This window comes from Bactrocera oleae, chromosome 4 (assembly GCF_042242935.1).
Source record: "Bactrocera oleae isolate idBacOlea1 chromosome 4, idBacOlea1, whole genome shotgun sequence".
Lineage (NCBI taxonomy): Eukaryota > Metazoa > Arthropoda > Insecta > Diptera > Tephritidae > Bactrocera > Bactrocera oleae.
Window position 1 is genome coordinate 45753121 of NC_091538.1, and position 21972 is coordinate 45775092.

Consider the following 21972-nt stretch of genomic DNA (forward strand, 5'->3'; position numbering starts at 1 on the left):
CTTTTGGACCGTGCAAAAAGCTGTATTAAAGCAGAAGGAGACTATTTTGAATTAAATTAGTTGATTTTGCCGATAAAACCATTTGTTCTATCTTTTTATTTAAAAGTCCTGTTTACTTTGGAAAGCATCTTGTATATATATATACATACAGCGTCTAGCAGTAGGGACGATATGATTTTGACCGCTCGTGGCCGCCATGTTTGTTTACGGGCTTATGTCAAATTTTGTCTGTGTATTCTGTAAGGTTTGCCACTTCATCATGTCACGTTTCATTTTGATAGAACGCTTCTCCTGTGGCTACTGTATTTTGTATTTTCATCAAAAAATCCTCTTCTCAGACCTATGTTTAGTCGAAAAAGTAACTATTCTTCTGTTACGGCTCTAATCTTCAGACTCGGATAGGAAAAAATTTCTTTGCTGAACATGAGAATGCAATCAGACTATAACCAAATAAAAAATCTGTGGTGACCAATATAATAATAGAAAATATTCAGAGAGAAATTCGCGCTTTTAAGTAAATTTGTTTTGCCCATGTTGGCAAAATCACTTTTGGTAGTCGTGTGAAGTTTGAATCATATATGAGACCAGTTGGTCTAGTTTTTTCCTTTAGGAACAAATTTGCAATCACTGTAAGTATTTGGGGAAATGTTCAGAAACGATGACTTCCATAAAAATAATTTCGCCTAATGACATTCTAAAGCAAATAACGTTATCTTCGATCCGTATTCGGTTGTCATTCCGCTACAACAGTCAACCCTGCGCATCCGTGGCTTTCAAACAAAAGTATGAGAAAATTCGGTTCCTTTTAAACTCTGGCGCTAACTAGCAGAATTTTCAACTACAAAATTTAGGTCATGAAGTAAGACTATTACCGTGTTTAGGTCACCCAATAATCTACCGCGGTCGCTCTCTCTCTCTTTCTAAATTTACAGACTGGTTGTATTTGATTTTGAAGTCCCTGAATCTTCCTCAATTAAATGTGTTTTTCTGATTGCATAATTGACTATGTAAATATCATTCGCCGGATAATTGAGTTAATATTACAAAGTATTTCTGATTGTTTAATATAATATTTACGAGTGTCAAATCCCCAAATGGCTTCCACAATATTTGTTTATAAAACGTTTTCTGCTGGCGGCTTCATTGTTTGACAAGCTGCCAGATAGCTTAGAAAAATTATATTTGTTTGTACAATAGTACTTATGTACATAGCATATTTGTATGGACATTCCATTGCATGAGTACGTGTATGTATGTGTGTGATTTGTCACCCCAAAGGCCATGTGCCCTGTCTAGTGTGACTTAATAATACATCAAAATCAACTTAATCATCATACACAAGCGACGCCAGAAACGGGGAGCTTGAATAGAAGCCACCGAATGCACTTGACACAAGTATAATTAGAACATTCACATATGTATCTGTGTATGTGCGTGTAAATAGAAGTTGTGAGGGAAGTACCAAGTAGGCCGGCTTGCTCCTCTACAAATGACATACATACAAGTGCATGCATAAAATTATGTATACACATATGTAAGTGTATATGTGTATTTAAATGACCATACACATACATATATGTATAGATATATTGTGTAACTGTCCGCGTACGCATTACATTTCATATGACACGCTTTGTGCCATGCAACATGCCACATTAAATGCACCATTTGCGCATAGCAACAACTATTCCGAAAGCTAATCGCTGTCGCTGCCTTCAATTGCATTCGGTAGCTTCACACATACACACATTTTTACTCTTTTGGCGTTCAGCACGTTTCAGTAACTCCATGCATTAGCTCACTCTCAGTGTTTTGCCAGCAAGTAAGGGGCGACCTATTACGACTTGTGTGCAGTTGTTGTTGTTGTTGGTATAATTTTTTCGAGCGCAAAGGCACAAATGCAGTGACTTTGAACAGTAGTCGCGTGTAGTTCACGAACTTGTGGTGGTGGTTTGTTGTTGTTGTTTTGATCATTGTTGTTGCCGTTACTTGTTGTTGCAGCGGGAGTTTCATTACTGTTGCTATTGCGGTTTAAGTTGCATGGAAATCGCAATTAAACGAGAAAAAACGCATGTGCCATTCGAATGGAATGCAAACAATATTGCCCCGTTTAGGGACCCTCTTATGCCGTCCTATGTGGGACTAATAATAGAAGAAATAAAAAGTAATTTAGTTTTTGCATGTTGAGCGGCAATGCTTTAAGAATTAACAAGTAATGATGGACCTAGTGTGTCATAGCAACAAATTCCTAAAAGTCACTTATTCTCCTTCTAAATAAATGTACTTAACTAATTTCCTTTAAATATACTTTTTCGCATAATATTTGACACAGACCGAACCTAGGAGAGTTGTGAGTCGAACGAATAACTCGTATAAATTTGGATTAATCAAATAGAGAGAAAGAAAGGCATAATGAAACGCATAATAAAAGTTGTACCCAACAGAATTTATTTACGGAACCACAGGCTTCAACTAAGTCGTTTCTGTAAAAAAAAATTTTGGTATAGTAATTTTCAATAAGTTCTTCAAAAAATCTGTAATTTTTTGAATTAAAGGTGGTTTGCGTTCTTTTTCTCAAACTTTAATCCGAAAGAAAAGTAATCTTGTCCGAGTAGCAAGGTTTCCGACCCAAAAGACTAACTGATGAATCAGTTTGGATTGACTATTTGTCCTTCAGATTTCCCAATTTGAACACTTTTGGTAAAATTTCCTTCTTCGAGTAAAAGCTCAGTTATTTGTATGTTTTGTAATTGCTCATTTAAGGTTGTTATCTGGACTTTTATGTGCGACTCCGATTTTGACTCGACTATAAACCCATCATTAAAGAAACTGAATATTTTAATATTTTATTTTAATTTTGATTCTCACAATGACTTTGCTTAACTCACCGTATTGTTGTTTTATTATTTCTTATTTACTCTCGTTTCAAAGACATCCCCTTGGCATGATTTTTTCGGAACTGAAATTTATTTTTGCGTCTTCTCGATCAGATTCGGGTTTTTATTGATTTCTTTCATATATCGAAAGGAAAGCTAGCTTTTCTATAACCTCTTGATCTCTAAGTAGGTTCTATTTAAAAAAATTATACATGGTTCGCGCGGAAATTCACGAAAGTGTAGATTGTTGTTGTCTCACTTTTATTTGAAATCACCAAAACAAATAGCTTGTATATAGCCTCCTAGTTAGACCAACTATCCTGAAGGTATTAGACCAACTATCCTCAAGGTAGTAAGCTAAGACATTCTATAAACAACAAACTCATTCAAGATTCTGGGTATAAGAATGAGAAATACAAGGAAATAAACGTGTAGTCAAAATTTGGCTTTAACTAATCTCGTTAAAGTATGTAAGTTTGTGGTAGGTTACGTATGTCTCGGCGAAGGCAAAATATGACCAAGTGATGCATTAACGCCCCACCAAAAGATAGCTCTGTTAAAAAACACTTGACCTTAAACCATATTGGAAAACCCTATAATATACAAGTAAGGGCTTAATAGCTTTAATAATACTTTTATAGCCGCATAAATTTCATAATTAATAAAATATACTATTAAACTCATTATTGTTGTTATTGTATTTGCATCTTTGTACACGCAATAATCGGAACCTTTGTTGAGCAACTTGTCGCGCCTCAGCGGCGTGCCATTTTTTGTAATTTAATGAATGCATATGTAGCTGAAGCGCTAGTCGGTTAGTATTATGCACTTTTTATTCCCATAAGTACGTATAGGTATGTATGTATTAATATATGTACATATGTAAGCATTTGTGACATTCTATATGGACAATGGCCAATGGCCGCAGCACGCGCTTAATCTGGGGAAACACAACAGTGGCAAACAGACATCCACACATACTAGTATAATTGCCTATACATAGTAAGTATATAAATATGTGTGCATTAATATATGCAAATAATTTTTAAATTTAGTAACGACTATCAATCTGTAGGCGCCGTTAACAAGCTGCTGTCAGCAATTTCCATTTCATTTCCAATTGTAATTTATTTACGGTTGGTCATTACAACAACAACCAAAGGCTGTTTTAAAATTAAAAAAAAGTGTTTCGAATGCACAAAAAGCACTTCCATCCGTATATTCATACTGTGTATATATATATGGTACATATATTATTATATTCAATAGTGAGTATGTACTCGAATATTTCATTATGTACCGTTGTGTAAGGATTTTGTGAGCTCAGCTGATAATAACAAAAAATACTCCATTCACGACAAGCAATTTGTTTCAGCTAATTGCTTTGATAAGCAGCAAGTGATATTTTTTGAAAAATTTAAAATTTTAATCAGCATTCTACAAACAACATAAATTTAAGAAATTTTCAAAATTTCGCAAATCCCAATTAACCTTAAAACGAATTTGCATAATTTCGTGGAATGCACGTTAATATGCATATTCGACCAATTTAAAACTAATAAAAACTGCCACCTGATAGATAAGAAGGATATGACTATCGATTCAATATATTTACTATTGAAGGTCAGCTTAAAAATAATTTTTGAAGATGATTGCCATCTGTTTAATATGTGTTTTTAAATAAAATTGATAAAAGAAACGAATATTACAATATAGCTTCAAATGGAATATTGTTTAAAAGTATTTGAGATAGTCTTGCGATTGGATGCGACATATTTAATTTTTTTATTTAATGTAGGATAAAGAAACACCTGTTGTTAGTGCTTAAAATTTTTAAAAGAGCTTGCTGTTGAAAGTAATTTGTAGTAGGGTTGCCTACTATTTACAAATCTCTATTGCACCAATGATTAACAACTAATTACAACAACATTACTAAAATAGCCCGTGTTTAGAAAGCTAAAATAAACCGAAGTTTAAAATATTTTTGAAAAGTGTTGGCAGCTTTTAAAAACTTTATAAAATTAAAAGAGGGTTCGATATATGTATAACGCCGATGGTATTTTCTATTCTAAATATTTTATTATTTCTTTCGCAATCTTATTTACATATTTATTATATATGCGTATCGTAACATTGAAGTCGCTTTATTAGATTCCCAATTATCTGCTCTGTTCTTCAGTTACAAAATTTAAAGAGAAAACAACAGCATCAACTTATATTGTTTAATTAAATATAATCTCTAAATTTTCCATCCTTACTTGATTATGCCAGTCTCTTGGACTAATAACAGTTGTTTGTTTGATTCGTCACTTGCTAAATTCTGGCACATGTAATTAATCGTACGTTCGTATAAAAAAAAAATAACCTAAAATAACCTACTTGCTGGGCATTTCACTTATTTACTTCTAGCAACATAAATAAAAATATTTAGATGGAAGTTCAGTGAACCCACGCTAGCATAATCTCTTATCTATTAACAGTAAATAACGAAGTGTTGATCATCATGTTCAACGCGATAAGAGTTTTTGCTTACTAAGCCCCAAAGAATAGCCCATCAGTCCAATTTAATGGTGATTCAGTATTTTGGTTCAGATAAACGGCGATAACTTAATGGAAACCAACAAAAGCGCTTTTTGTTAGAGCTGGTCAGGTTCTCATTACTGAATCGTCAGTAGCTTGACAATCAAAAATGTCATGTCAAAAGTAGGTTTATATATGTATATATAATATTATAATTTCTTTTACTTTAAGATGTCCCATAAAATCTTCATTGATTATTAAAATTTCTGCCCACTTAATGAGCCCAATACTTAGCTACTGTTTCTGAAAGTTTATAGGAGATCCACAGCAAATGCAAGATTATCAGATAATAGGCTTATTTGCCTATAAATATTGTCCTTATCACCATTAAAATATCTGTGCATAAGAGCTGTAAGCGCTCTGTCATAGTTATCTACTTATACAAAATTTGTTATAATTCTCTTTTAGTGTGATGTGATGCATAAAATAGAATTGAAGTCAGTTAATTTTATGGTTAATAATCAGAAGTTCAATGTGGTTTTATTAGGAAATTCTTGACCAACCAACTGCCTGGGCTTTTCTGTATAATCCTTTCCCCAGATTTAGTTTGTAAAGTAAGAAAAGTCACCCAGTAATATATATTTTTTTTTAAATGACCTTCTGTACTTGAACTTCAGACAAAACAGAACTGTCTCAAATATTTCCATTGAATCGGGTTTCCTTTTAGTTAGCAATGCGTCACTACATGATGGGTAATATTGACAGTGACGAGCAAAAATGTAGCATGAGAAACTTAAAAGTCCTTACGAATGAAGCAGCGACATTTACGAGTATACCGAGATAAGGCATCATGTGGGTAATGGGCATTAATCGAAGAAGTTTGGGTAGCCTTATGTTCCATGAGACCTAGAAGATATAGTGCCGCTATTCGTCAAAAACACAACACTTTTCATTTAGCAAAACCAAAAAAAATGAGTTGACAGTTCTTGGCCATATAAAAATCAGAACCCATTCCGAATAGGTAAACCGGGGTGTCGTGGGAACGATCAGCAGAGGGGTTTTGAGCTTTATTTGGCGTTTACGTTATATTGTATTTAGGGAAGGCTTCAACATATTTTCCACTCATTGGGATCAACGAGCCAAATTAATAGTTCTTGCAGAAGTGACTGGGGTTTTGGGTTGCCTGATTAAAGCCATCATGATCACTTGTTTATTTCTGATAATAGACTTTTTGTGAGTTGAAAAATGTAACGAAGACCAACTTCTTCCAAAGAATGTAACTTTAGGCTCAGTTATCAATAAAGCAGCAAATCTGTTCTTAATATCGTTATTTTATGTGGTATAGAGAAGTCAGTACTGTTCAGAAAAGATTTTTTGGCATTAACAGCGACAATGAGAACTGTCCACCGATTAGTTCAGGTATGTAATGAGTCTGAAGAACTCTATAAACTCTATAAATATGAATTATTTACATTCGTGCGCTAGTTATATCTCTGTAATGATGATATTGCAATGGAAAGGCGTCCATATACTCGTAAATTCGGTTATTATGTTTAGACAGCCAAACCTCTTAGTACACAGATAAGACTTAGTGGAACTCAGTGTAAAAAAATTAGCAAATCAACTACAAAAGTGAGTTTGGTCACACTCCAAACCTTTGAAGGGTTTTGGTATGATTAAATAGGATAACCAACTACGTGAAACATTTCGATACTTTGTTGGCTACAATATAATCCTGCAAATGGTAAATAGGCAAACAAATCAGTTTTACAAAAATTAATTTGTGATTCAATTAGAAAATAAGCTTTCTCGGTGAAATTTATGCAGTCTTGCTCAAGAGTGTAACTTTTATAAACATGCATGCGCTCACCACCCTCACCCAGCTGCACACGTGCACACACATGGGACAGCCAACCACCCTTTAGGAACTCCCTGCAGCTCTCATTTGAGCAGTTCAATTTGTGTTCTATTTTATTTTAATTTATTTATTTTCTTTTCGCTTGTTTTCCCCCTCAATGCACTCGCATATTTCTATGTTGAATGTGTGATATTATTTTCGTCTATACTTCTCACCATCTCTCATGGATCCCATTTGCTCACAATTGCTCGCAGTGCAACTGAGAGACAGCAAGCCACAAATGCAGAGACAACTAGAATTGGCGCCGGTGCCGACAACAACAAGGCGCATAGTAAACAAAGTGGAATGGAACGACCGGCCGGTGTGGAGAGCTCGGCGTACGACTGCACGCAGCAGACTAAAGTTGAGCGGCGCTGAGCCAAGCTTAGGGCCAATGAAGCCTGGTCATTTTCAATTGAATTGTTGGCGAAGACGGTTGCAAAGCGAAGAGATACAAAACTGGTGTTGAAAAGTCGGTGTTGTTTGAAAACTCGAAAACTTGCGCGAAACTACGACGAGTTAAAGTTGAATTGGAATTTGGGGTGCGGTGAAGTGAAGTGCATGCGCCGAAGTGGGCGGTAGAGGTGTGTGGCTTTAAAGTGATTTAAGTGAAGTTCGTGTGAGGATGTGTGTGTATTTATGGGTGTATTAATTTAAAAAAATATCTTAAATTGCAAAGCAGTGATAATTTTTTTTAATGCAGCAACAACAAGAACGTTATAGAAGTGATTCCAATTACAACAACAACAAATTGATACATTTTTTTAAATACAACAACAACAACAACTTTATAAAAGTGATTGCTATTGCAGCAGCAACAACAACTACATATGTTGATATTGCTACTAATTTTAAATATTATATATAATAAGGGCTGCACAATCAGTCTTTATGACTAACTACTAGTGGAGTCTGTAGGCAGACGTTAGCGTGTTGTCTTGCAGTCGCTTCGAAATACGTGCAACGGGCGACAAAAGCTACTTATCCGGTGGTGTAATCGAGCATTGGACTCGTATGCAGCTAGTATGTACATAATATATAAATAGTATGTATATATATACATACATATATGTATTTATGTATGCATGCATGTACATACATATATACGTATAACGAACTGCAATTACCACGGCAACAACACTAATAAACGGACATACTACTTATAAATGTTATCACAACAAACACAACAACAACAACAATAGCAAAGCTTAACACGACAGAACAGCAGCAGAGAAGATTAAAAGCGTAAAAATATAGAAAAAAAATTTCAAAAAAATAAAATATTACAAAAAAAAAATGGGTGTTGTGTAAAAATAGTGGAGAAAATCGTCACATCCGTCGCCGCGATTGTCGTTTATTTGTAAAATTTTTTTTTGGTTTTTTTTTTTCATTTTGCGGCTTTTACTCAGTGAACAGTCAGCAGTGAAGCATTGCGGGCGAGCAGCGGCGATCAGTTCGTGGGCTAGAGATATTTTTGCAAGTGATGCGCGGCCTTACCGGCCAGTGGGCTGATACGCAACGCAACGCAAATTAAGCGCACAACAACAAAAATAAAAAAAAACGCGCACACGTACGCACGCTTACATACATATACACATATGTACGCACGCATAAACGGCGTTTCAGAGTTCCGACTGTGGGCCGGTGGCTGGTCCGTGCGTTAGTTTGATTTCGCTGCGCGTCCAGTTGTGATCTATTCGTGACGCTTTGGTGGAGTGGCGTTGCAACTGTTGCTGTCGCAACGCGATTTAATTGAATTAGTGAAATGAAGTGTTCCAAGTGTTGATTGTATGTTCTTGTTGTTGTAGTGCTTATCAGTTGCTTCATTTAACATTTATTGAATTGGAGTTGGAAAACAAAAAAGACGGTGTTGTGTTGAATTGCGCGAAAATTGCCATGCACAAACACATATGTATATGCGTGTATGTGTGTGTAGATATATATATGGTCAAGAAAGTCACAAGTCGCTTTTGGTGGTTGAGCTCACTTTATTTTTCGTCCGAAATGGCAAAGATGAGAATAGAAACGAGTTCCGCGCACAAATTGTGATTAATGACGATTGCGAGGGGAAGTAATTGTACATTTAAAGGAAGACAGCATAAATGCTAATTAAGAATTCATAACAAAAAAATTAATTAATATGTGGTTTTTATACATACATACATATGTGTTTGCAAAAAATATTGCTTGAGAAATACAAAAGTGCGGGGTCTAAAAGAAATCAAAAGTATTTCGTGAAGCGCTAAAAAATTTATAATAATATTATAATACACATATATACATACATATATAGCAAAAATGCTGAATGCTTTACGAGTTCAATGTGGATAAAAATATACAAATTTGGAAAAAAAAACTATATAATAATTTTAAAAATTCAGATAATAAAATTGATTTTAATAAAAGCAATAAAAAACGATAACTTCGGTTGCACCGAAGCTATGATACCCTTCAAAAATGCAAAATATTCATTACAAGAATTTTGATCGATCTGTTTGTATACTAAAGTGATTTGATCTGAGCAATTTCTTCGGCGACGGCACCGTTGCCTTAGACAATAACCCACGCCAAATTTCGTGAAGATACTTCGTCAATTAAAAAAAACATTTCATATACGCATTTGATTCCTGTCGTTCAGTTGGTTTATTATGAGTTTTGCAATTCAAAACAATTTTTTTTCATTGAGTTATAAAATTCAATGGAAATAAACAAATTTGCCTTAAAATAGTCAAATTTTAACCGTTAATACTTTTAAACAATTAGGTTTACGAAAAATTTGATATAGACTTTTTTTGAAGAGTATTCAATTTACTACGAAATGCATAAAACGAAATCTGTTTTCAAGTAGTTAAAAGTTTTGATAATAAGCAGCAAATAAAAAACCGTTAAGCGGAGGACCTTCACGTTACATTTAAGAGCCTTTCTTAGCTTCATATAATATATCAACCAATTGATTTTTTTTAACACAATTTTTTCCACTTCACATAGCCGAGGTCAACAAAAAATTACTTTTATTTTAACAAATTTACCTCAGTATCATCAATTGCACCTAGACAAACATACCATACAGAAACAGAAACACCAAATTCAATCGAGCAAATTTTACAATTGTGATAAATTATTGGTCTAGGTCCAAAAACCAACCCACATAGAAAAGTGAATAGAATAAGCAGTGAAGAAAATTAAATTTATGCAAAATGCAAAATCAATCGAAACGTGTCAAAATGTCAACGCAACAGCAAAACAACAAAAGCAACAACCACCGCAGACTGCCCAGCAACCAGCCGTTCACCTACATCGCTCTGTTCTGCAGCATTTTCGCCTTGATTTGGCCCGCCGATAGCTTCAACTTCGCGAATCAACCGAATTTTGAAGTTCCAGCGCCGCAACACTTGAAATTCTTCAAGCCGCAAACACGCAGTTCCTATTTCGGTTACACGTTGGTGATGCGACCGACGAGGTGAGTTTCGCCGCAATAGATATATATCGCAGTTAAATATACCTAGTGACATACATACGTTCGTATATTAGTTTATATGTATGCACTTATGTAAATGCCTTCCCACAATCATATTCAAATGCTCACTGTACAGATACATTATGTATTTTCGTTTTTGCGGTTTCAAATTTTGATTGCAAAAATTAATTGATTCCCATGATTTTCCACTTTGGACTCGTAAAGCAAATTAATGTGTGGTATTTTTATGATATTAATGAATGCCACAAAACAAAGTAAAAAATTAGATTTTCTTGAAAAGAAGAAAGTTCGTGGGATGTGTAGGCAAAACGAAAAAAAAACTAAGTAATACATGTATTTCACTTCAAAGCAATAAATTTCGACCAAATTAAGTATAGTTTTGGGTACTGTGTCTCAAATACGTTACTCCTTCTGGGAGTGTCTGGCCAGCAAACATTTTGAAGCTTTTAAAAAAATCATTAATATCCATCTGTGGTGGCTAATTATAGGGGAGAATCAAACAAATAACTGGTATAAACTGGCATAAACCAACTCAACATATGTAATTGTTTACTCCACTTGTATATTTTTCAGTTGGTTAACTTTGTTGTTATTTTACCATACGCAATAGTACTCTCTTTAAAGATATTGAGCCAAGAGAGCAATTGTACGAGTATTTACATCACATATTTAAACGCAATAGTCTCAGAATTAACTGGAGAACTTATATTACTTTATGGTAGTTGAAAAGTGTACTTTAAGGTCTGCCAGATCTGCCAAGCTCATCCTAAGTTATGTTAGTGTAGCATTACTTAATTGAGGAATGATTTTTGGTCTCGATTAACTGATATGCTCTAGACATACCGGGCGGTTGATTATTTCTATGTGCGATCCCAGTCTCTGACCAACATCAAGAATGTTTATTTTCATTTCCACTTACCTGTCTAATTCTGTCAGGAAAAACTTTTATTTAACAAGATATTTCGGCGAAATTAAGCATGTTTCATTATCTAAAGCAGTACTACAATATCGGAGTAAATTTTTTAATAGACCGTTTATAAAACTTAAATATCAGCAGAAGTACTCCCAAATTTCAATGAGAAATTTCAAAAGTCTAATCGATACAGGCTACTCTTAACTTTTGTATTAATTTGAAATTGATGACCTGGTTATACCAGTACTTAGGTACATTTATACCTCTCATAATGAATCCTCTTAACTTTTTTTTCAAAAAGGAAATAAGTGTCGAAAATAAAGAACCTAGTTCATCAAATTTATAGTTGAGATAGTTTTTGGAAAAAATTAATACAAGTAAATTTAAAATTCGTGTGAACTGGATGAGTAAGTCGAAAGAGCACAAGAATACTTTACAGAAAAAAGGCTAAAGAAAATTAAATGCTTGAAAAAACTTGAACTATTAAATTTTCCTCAAGAACTTTTAAATGTTCCCAAGCGTCTAAAGCCATGTATTTTTATAATAAAGTGTGAAAATGCTTCTAACTAAAGCGTTGACGGAGAAGAGTCTCGTTCTATTCTAGTTCTTTTTATAAAAGAAACGGCTATGGTTTGTGTGGGATCATAACATAATTTCATTTGGTGATCATTTATTCAATTAATGTATAAATGAACCGCCCATAACCAAAACTGATTTGCTAGTATAATAATAATTTATAGAGCTTTAGATCGATTTCCGTTTTGATTTCGTTGGTTTTTTTTTTCAAAGCTCGCTGAAGAACCGTTATAATTGCCAACTTAACATATAAATTTGGTTAATTTATTAGCTTTCAATTACACCACCCATATGGGCAACACCTCCAAAAAAAAAACATAAAAAAATACAAATCAAATAGTCGTTTATTGGAACAAATTGCAGTAAAAAAACGAAAATAATAATAACTGAGTAAGAATACCGGGTATTAGCAGTGGATCATTACCCATTTGCTCATAGCTATATACTTTATATGTATCTCGATATGTACATTTAAACAAGTTTACTTATATACGCCCAAAAGATCTTCCATAACTTGAAGAAATCACGAAAACTTACGTCAGACTTAAGGCGAACTTATGAAGAAATTTATTCCCATTTAAATTCGTGCATGAATTCTTTATACAATTAGCGTCTCTGTGAGTGAGTGTTGCTTGCAAGTCTGCTGCTAGTTAAGAATAAATGGTGAAAAATTGTTATTGTTATTACGTATATTATTGTATAAATAAACATATGATGTACGTATATAAATAAAATAAAATAGAGATCAAATAAATAAAGCACAATTTAACTTGAAGGATTCGAGATGGCTGTGGAAGACTCAGAGTTATGAGAAATAAATTATTATATAGTAAAGTCATCAGAAATAATCCAAACAAGGGAAGCGCGAACTTTAAATCAGGAAATAATAAAATTGATATAAAATTATTGGTTGAACTCCTTTTAAATATCCATATTCTTTTGAAAATGTGCTAATCTTCTAATATGAAGTGATAGAACTCGTTCTAGTAACTTTCAAGATCGTTGTTTGTTTCTACCTATACAGTAGTTGAGTTGAGTCAGTGAGGATGTCAGCGATTTTTACAGTTGTCAAACTTCAAGTATAAACACTCGCTGGAAATAAATTTCGCGAGAAAGATGAGGTAATCTCTGAGAAGAAGAAGAAACTGCTCATTTGTCGGAACCGTGGATATCGGACCACTGTAGCTTATAGCTGTCATACAAACTGACCGATCAATATAAAGATTAAGAGTTCATAAAATATTTTTTTTTTACTTATTAAATTGCCATGTGTGGTTAGAAAGAACTAGCAAAATGTTTTCCGTTGGGTGCAAACCTGTGGTCGATTATTTTTTGAGATTTAGTTATAATATTTATAGTTGATATAAGAAATGTACTATTGAAGGGTATTATAGCTTCGATGCAGTCGAAGTCAATGTCCTTTCCTCTTTTCTAATAGTAACAGTCCAGCTTTATTGAAGCGATCTTCCCGGTTCCACCATATACTTACACTAAAACTTGAGCTGGCCATGAACAATATTTAGTTTTTATCTAACTTTGACCTTCGTTAGTTCTGTTCTAGTAATAACAAAACATTAATTTTTTAAATAACCAAAACCATTTTGTGGCCTGATTACTGCAACGCTTAGGTAATGTCATACATCTCTCCATAACGTAACAAGGCTCCTTGAATGCCATATTGCCAATCACATTTGTCTAAGATTTCCCAATCATTGACTCACTTTGAATTGTGAAAAGGTATATTGACAATATCTCAAAGATAAGGAGACATGATATCTCACTAGTGGTGGCTGGACATAGTTAAATATTTTCGAAGCTATGTACATCTATTTCTTAGCTTTTATGAAAGTTATAGAAGCAAATAGCAAATATCTTGAGCTTCAAATTACTACAAGGCGAGTTCCTTGCTTAGGCTCCATTGTATTGATGTATTTGGTACTTACTCTTATTGCACATAATCGGTTTCATTGCACGCGATCTTCAATAAAATTTTCATAAAAAGTGTACTTGATCCTCCAAAGTTTTTTATGGCTAAGGTCGGAAGATGAAGATGTTGAGATTAATTAATTTATTATTCGATTAAAATCGTTTAACTTTCACTGCGCTGCATGTATATATGTAAGTATATATAATATATACTAGGAACACAAGAGTAGTTCAAACGCATTCAAAATATGTTCCTTCTGAAGCGATGCACATACGCCACCTCGAGTTTATGGTCTTAAAATCGTTCATTAATACTCTGTAGCAACATGTTGGACCATGAAACCAGAAAGTTTCCGTAAATTGTTTTTTTTTTCGATATTCGCGGTTTGGTTTATCATGAATTCGTTCCAACGGGACAGACGGTCAATAAAAAGTATTATTTGAGCGTTTTGGGGCGTTTGCGCGAAAACATCCGTCGTAAACGGCCGGAATTGTGGGCCAAAAATTTCCGGAAATTTTCTGATCTTAATGTACATTTTCTCGGCTAGTATCGCAATCGGTCTGCGCAATATTTATTTTCTATAATATACATAGCAATTCGATAACTCTAACACGTGATTATGAGAACTTCAATATTTTGTATTTTTTTTAAACACATGAGAAACGAAACCTACTCAGAGATTCAATAAAATACTTTTAATGCTTTTCACACACCATCGAAACCTAAACAAATGCATACAAATATACTAATCGGTGTTGTGGACGAGCTTATCTGTGTTTTCTGCTCCCACGCTGATTTATTTGTATCAGCAGGGCATAACCGCTTAACTCGAAATTGTTAAATTTTGAGGAAAGTGCTTTGTGATGATTTTGGTGTACAAAAATATGAATCGACATAACTAATAAATATATTGAAATAAAAACAAAATTAATCAAAAGTGGTGCTTTTAACTAATTAGAATCTCGATAACTGAGTTACGACGCAACTCGACTTTAACGAGTGTGACATTTCGTCTCAAATATACCATGTATGTACTTATTTATAAATTTTTGTGTACAAATAATAATGTGTACATATGGAAAAATATCTAGGTGCTTACATATATCCACCTATTCTTGCTCAATACCCACTTGCGTCCACTCTTTACGAAATAAAAAAATTGTTCCTACGTTTTGTTGTTCTTGTTTATTTTTTGTGCTTATTTTGTAGTGCTGTCATTTTAAACGTTTGTCACAATTTGTTATTTGTAAGGTACTGACAGCTGCACACTTATTTACATACACACAGACAGACAGAACTCAGAAAGCACCCAGAATGCTCGGGTGTAAGCTTCAAATAAACACACACGTGATACTTTGTATTTATATACATATGTATATCCACCCATATATTTATATACTTGGAATTCTATTTGTCTTGCCAAGTCGATCAGCATTCTGCAACTCGCCTAGTCTAATAGCTTATCGGCATAACTAACTGCTTTCTTTATGTTTATCGATAATATCGGGTTTTATCACTTTTTGTGCTGCGATAGCTCTGCGTGTGAGTGTATGTGTATGTATGCATTTGTATAGACTTGTAGTCACATGTGATGGCCCATGCTTCTCTGTCAATTCATTTTAATTCTTTTGATTATAAAGGGTGATTATTTAGCGCAAAACGCTTTGTTACTTCTTTCACACATGTTTAAGTATTTTTGCTCCATTTCGAAGGACTGAAACTGCTCTTTTTTGTATACACCATACCTACGTATTAATATTCCATTTTAAATATGATTTTTTTACTTCAAAACGGTGATGATAATAAAATAGCTAAATGTGAAAAAATTGTATTTAGTATTTACCTTTAATATTATAAATAAGGATTTCACATTTTAAAAATATTATCTTTGTTACGGAATTTCGGATTATTTTGACACTGCTATAAACTGGAGAGGAAATTTAATGATAAAACCGATTTTTGGTGAAATCAGCACTTTTGTATCGAATCCGCATTTCACACATTTTTAATGAAAGCTCTAAAATTATTGTTCACTTGCGCTGATCTGTCAAGAACCACGCTATTCGACAAACACTTTTTGTTTATGAGAATCGTTCAATTTGATTTTGAAGACACACCCTGTACAACGTGCTTTAAAGGCCATTGGCATTGAAATCTCATTTGTGACGTTGCGCTAGAAGCGCTGAATATATTTTTAGAATTGCGAAATAAAAAATGGCATGTTTCTTTTTTTTTTGAAAGGGATAGACATGTTTAAAAACAAATATACTGTATATATTAGCGTATTATTAGAAACTACAGCAGGCAAGCAAAAGAAAATATAATCGGGATCACAAAATAGTAAATTACGTAAAATTGTCAATGTGAAAATAATATGAAAACAACTAGTTTTATACGTCAATAGGGAGGCCGCAGATGTAATGGCTGCCGGAAAGTGGATGTATACATATATACTGTGTTCGAGGCCTTAAAGAGTTCTGAAATAGCTGATGAGATTGCTAAAACTGCCATCCGTTTGTTTACCGAACCCGTACAAGAAGTACGGAAGTCACTAAAGACGATATACAATGAAATTTTTTAAACGACTGACGGATCAGGGTGAGCTGGAATGCCTTAAGCACATGCAGGATCGCCAAAATAATGTGCAGAGCTCTGAAGAAAAACGGTATTGACTAAATGGCAGGACGGTTGTTGACCTAGTGACATTTCACAATTTACTGGCAGCACATGCGAGTCGGATGGGCACACCATAACTAATGACGATACAGACGGAAAGCTCAGAGCAGTAGGCATGAAAGAGACGCTGGAACACCTCTCATGCTTCTGTCCAGCCCTCTGTAGAACTAGAAGCCTTATCTATCTAGAAGCTTTAGCCATCTGGGAACCTCACGGTTCAAAAAACTAGAATAAGTATTGAAATTAGAAATCATGTCGCTCATAAAGTTCGCAAAGGCTTATATAGTAATCTGTAAACAATATTTTTAGATATTCGAGAAGTTTCCGATTTCTTTCGTGAATGATTAAAGTTGTCGAAACCCACTTACTGAAGATTTGTGACAGTTTTTGCAAATATTTGTCATTGATAAAGTGTCTATACTCTCCAAGCACTTCGCCTCATTTGTAATCCCATCAAATCTTCCCCCTCTCCATAGTTTGCCAAATAACTTGGTTGAGTTCGGTGTAGCGGTTTTCGAATACATATGGAATATTCATATACACATATACATATACACATATACATAGCTATGTTTACTATCAAGTATTGTTTTCTCACTCTCTAATGCAGTGTATTCATTACAATGCAATTATAATTACAATTGTTAAATGGAAAGCCGGACTAGTAAGACCCATTAGCAATGCAAACCGATTTCCTCAAGCCCAGCTATGCCTTATTAGGTGGCACACTTGTATAAATGCACAATTAACGGGAACGGGAAATCCATAAACGTAGACGACATGGAATGATAGTTGCATGCAATGTCAGCGCTCCCCTCTCAGTCGGGCAACAACAACAGATGTGCCAACGAAAGTGAATGCAGATAAATAGTCGACGATGACTAATGCAAGCAGGCGCTAAGCAATCTTATGTGTTTGTGTGTGTGTGCGCGTTTAGTGCTTATAAGTTGACATGTGTGCATGATGCCGTGTTGTATTATCTAGGGGGCTTATTCATTTATCCATGACTGCAATGACGTCTTTCACCTTCGCTAGTTATGAATATTTATTAAGTTCTTTTGAATGAATCTGGCGGCGCAGAGAAAAAAAAAACAAAATAAACAATAAAAGTTATATTCGATTTTTTTATTATTCTTGAAATACTTGTATTTTTTGCTATGAATACGAAGCAAGCAGAGAGGCAATACATTAACTGGATTCGGTTGAACAAGAAGGTGGGCGCGTCTGACGGGTGGACATAGTTGTGTCAGGGCTGCTCGGGTTGGCTTTCTGAATTAAAAGTTGCACAAAAAATTAATTAATTTAAAATTATTTTTACAACAAACTCCCTCTTGTTCAATAATGATAAATCACGGAGCGCCTAGAAACACCTCTCAAAAGCATTTCTGTGGCATAAATTGTAGAAAAGCTAGGCCCAAAAGCTTTCAAAGCAATTATTTATATGTGCATACACATATATGTTTACACAAAAAAATTCTGTATACATACATACGTGCATATGTATACTTCTACTAAATACAGTTTGTTCATAAAATTCTAGCCGCAACGACCTTCATATCTTGATTGGAGTCGTGACTTCATAAAATACTCGCGTTTTGCATGCTTTTATTACAGGTCTCTTTGAAATTCTTTTATATACTATGGACATACATACATATAACTATATATATAAGTATACATATAAGACTACGTACTAAAAAAAAAGAGCTGTGCACAGCTGCTGACATCAAGCTTACTCTAAGCCCAGTATAAGCACATACAAAAAGTATGTACGTACAAGTATATACATATACCCAATTTAATTGTAGACACGTACATATTTACAAATTCTAATTAAAGCAATTCAAAAATATTTCTATTTGTTTTGAGTTTATATTTTGAGTTTAAGCTCTTATAGCAAATTAGTGAATTTATGGAGACGCAGTTAATTTTTTGCCATTGTTTGTTGCTTTACTTTTAATAAACTACCTAAATCTTAACTGATGGATAGACTGTCATAGATAAATCACATAAACTCGAAGATGCGCTCATGTTCTAAATGTTATTATTTTACTGCCACTTAATTCCTACATACTCTTAATTTTTCTCGAACTAACTCTGTAGACAATAGTATTAAGCTCACATTTCAATCCTACCTGTATTGTGTTTGATGTAGTGTTGTTATATAGGCTGGTGAATGAAAAAGTTGTAAGCGAAAATATTAGGTCTTTAATCTACGTTTTCTTCTTCAACAGAAGAAAAATTGTCCAACTTGATGAACGCGTGTTGTAGATTATGCTCTTATTGCTATCGTCTTATTAATTTCAGGACCACAATCTGCTCACAATGCCTTTTCAGAGGCGGATTTCTGATTTCATAGCAGAATGTTCAAGAAATAAGATTTTTATGAGATCGATGGATAATGAGTTCGTTTTGTATTGCGTTGAGTTTTAAAATAAGAAACATGAACAAAAGTGTGTTGAATCGATCCATAAATATAAGGTTAGTCCCAAAAATAACCGAACTTTATATTGAAAGCATACAACATGTAGCGTTATCTATTAAAAATTTACAGTTTTTAAAAGATTCGTTCATCCTCTTAAATAAGCGCATAACTTCATACAAATCGGAGGACTCATGAGAATCGTTCTGAATTGGTGGAAAAGATCCCTAAAATTATTTGTATCGAAAATAAATAAACGAGTTTTTGATGAAAAAACGGATTTCTCTCATCGACCACCCTCCAAATTCGCCTGACTATCACCATGTGACTATTTTCTATTTCCTAAACCGGAAACCAACATGAAAGGAAAATTTTTCGATAAAGATGATGCCTGAATAGTCATTCCAAACGTTGTATTGCGTCTAATGGAACCTGTTTTGATTAATAATAACTTTCAAAGGTGTTATAATGTGCTTTTTATTTTTAGGGCACACCTTGTATCTCGAAAGCCTCTGAGTCCAATTTCCGAAATTTTATTCACTTATCATCTTTAAAAAAAGAGAAATCCAAGCTTCTCTTTATACTATTTCATGAACCACACTCTAATAATGACGGTCTCGATTAATATTTCAAACACACAGTACTCTCTCAGAAACCATTCAACCTTTGTACGACTATCAATGGTGGTTTAACATAGGTATTATGAATAAACCTATTTCATCCCGAGATGGTGGACTGTTGTTCGCGGATGGGCCTTTACATGCCAATTGACAAGTTTTTCCACAATTTTAGATTTTTTTCAAAAGTCAAAGAGCAACGAACAATTGAAGACCTGTCGTAGACTATGTTAGTATTTAACAATCATATGGTACTTGCTATAAATTCTAAAGTTGTAACTTTTCAGTAATTTGTTGGTTTATGATGAGATCCAAATACATGGAGAAGTTCCGTAGAGCAAGATTGGAAAACAAAATTTTTGATAGGAAATTGAAAAAGTTAATTGTGCACAACGTCTAACTATTAAACTGTGAAATCTTTTTATATCAGTATGCTGTTTCCAATAGTAATATGATTTCAAACATCTCCGATCACCCAGCAATTTGTTGATACCCAAATTATTAAAATTATTTTTGAATTGAAATAAATACTTGTATAGATGTTTACTAATGGTTGTTTCGAGGTTATGGCAACCAAGGACTGAAAGAACTTCGGGTTATTATAAGCTTGCTGCCTGAATATGCAAGTCACAAGAGCAATTGGTTGCAAACATATTTTATAAAAGGCGTTTTCTGGTTTTGGAGTTAAAAGTTTGATCTAAAATCTGTCTATCTCATTACGGGACGGGTAACTAGTGCGCTTTGCTGACAAAATTGTAAAGAAAAATTTAAGTATAGCAACGGGTATATATTGGGTATTGCAGTAAAATAAGTTTACAAGCTCGCATGGTAAAGGCTTTTCTGAAGTTCAATGTTGTCGAAGTGCTGACCGCAAGCAAAACGCAAAATTAAGTCACGAAACCAACAAAAATAAAGCACAAACATTTATGGAAAAATGTAGGCGAAAAAAAAACCGAAAACGCATTTGTCAAACTGTTGACACATAAAGAAACAATAAAGAAAAAACGTCAAGCTTTCCAATGATCAGTCATAGCCGGCGAGATGCTGCACTCTTGGAGCCGATGACTCATGGAAGACGCCGCAGCTACCGTGTCGGCGAGACACTTCCGTACAAGCGATAAACTTAGCTGACGGACTCATGCAAGTTTATATACATATATACATATATACCAAAATGTATATAGGTGTGCGTGTGTGTGAGTAAGCAAACGAAATGCAGTTACTTGTCGAGTTTTTCGGCTGAAAAACTGTTTTGACCGCATCAAATCGGTTGCTGCAACTGCGGTGAAAGAATTTTTACCGCAACACAAACAAAGTAAAAAATGTATACACTCAACAGGGTATATTGAGTTTGCCACAATGTTTGCGACACCCAAAATAAAACGTCGGAGACCCTATAAAGTATACTTGTATATATAAAGTTTTGTAAAAAGTTAAAGTTTAAAATAAAAAGCCGATAGCTGAGGCGGTTTTGTCATGTCCGTCTGTATATACACTCAATTTATGAAATATTGATCTGAAATTTTGCATACGTTTTCTTACCAAGAAACTGCTGATTTATATGAACTAACAACAAACGGATCGGTCCAACTCCAGCCTTTGTAGGAGAAACTTTCTTATTTGATGATTTCGCATAGATTCTTATTCAAGACATCGTAACAATCTCCGAAGAAACTGACAGATCGGATTACTATAACATATAAGTAGCTGCCATTTAAACTGACCGATCAAAATCAAGAAAAAAATCTTTTTAGGGTATTATAGCTTCGGTGCAGCCGAAGTCAATGTTGTTCCTTGTTAAATTTAAATAAGGCAACAACAACAAAATTATGCCAAAAAGCCAAAATCGAAAGCAAAGCAAGAGCGGAGACGACATAATGAATTATGCGTCAGTTTGCCGGGTTAAGGAACTGCTGCAACGTATCGGTGGCGTGTCCAATGCCGTTGCTTCGGTTGCATATGGAAATGGGAGTCGGTATGCGTGTGAGCAATATGCAAACACATACATATCTAGTCAAATACATACATATATAAAATGTATGTTTGTTGTTATTGTAGTTACAGTTAAAC

General features: G+C 34.1%; 1 protein-coding gene and 1 long non-coding RNA gene across 2 annotated transcripts in view; one reads left to right on the forward strand and one right to left on the reverse strand.

The window, feature by feature from the left end:
• The first annotated feature begins 7733 nt into the window (after positions 1–7733).
• scb (scab) overlaps positions 7734–21972 on the forward strand; it is a 39475-nt gene continuing 25236 nt past the window's right edge. The window contains exons 1-2 of the mRNA XM_070108440.1: positions 7734–7877; positions 10328–10753. Coding sequence (XP_069964541.1) covers positions 10491–10753 — 263 coding nt within the window. The 5' untranslated portion in view covers positions 7734–7877; positions 10328–10490. The remainder of the gene's footprint in view (positions 7878–10327; positions 10754–21972) is intronic.
• LOC118680889 (uncharacterized) lies at positions 12587–14833 on the reverse strand. Its single transcript, XR_004976525.2, has 2 exons — positions 14204–14833; positions 12587–12906 (listed from the first exon to the last, which is right to left on the reverse strand). It is a non-coding gene; the product is annotated as an uncharacterized lncRNA (long non-coding RNA).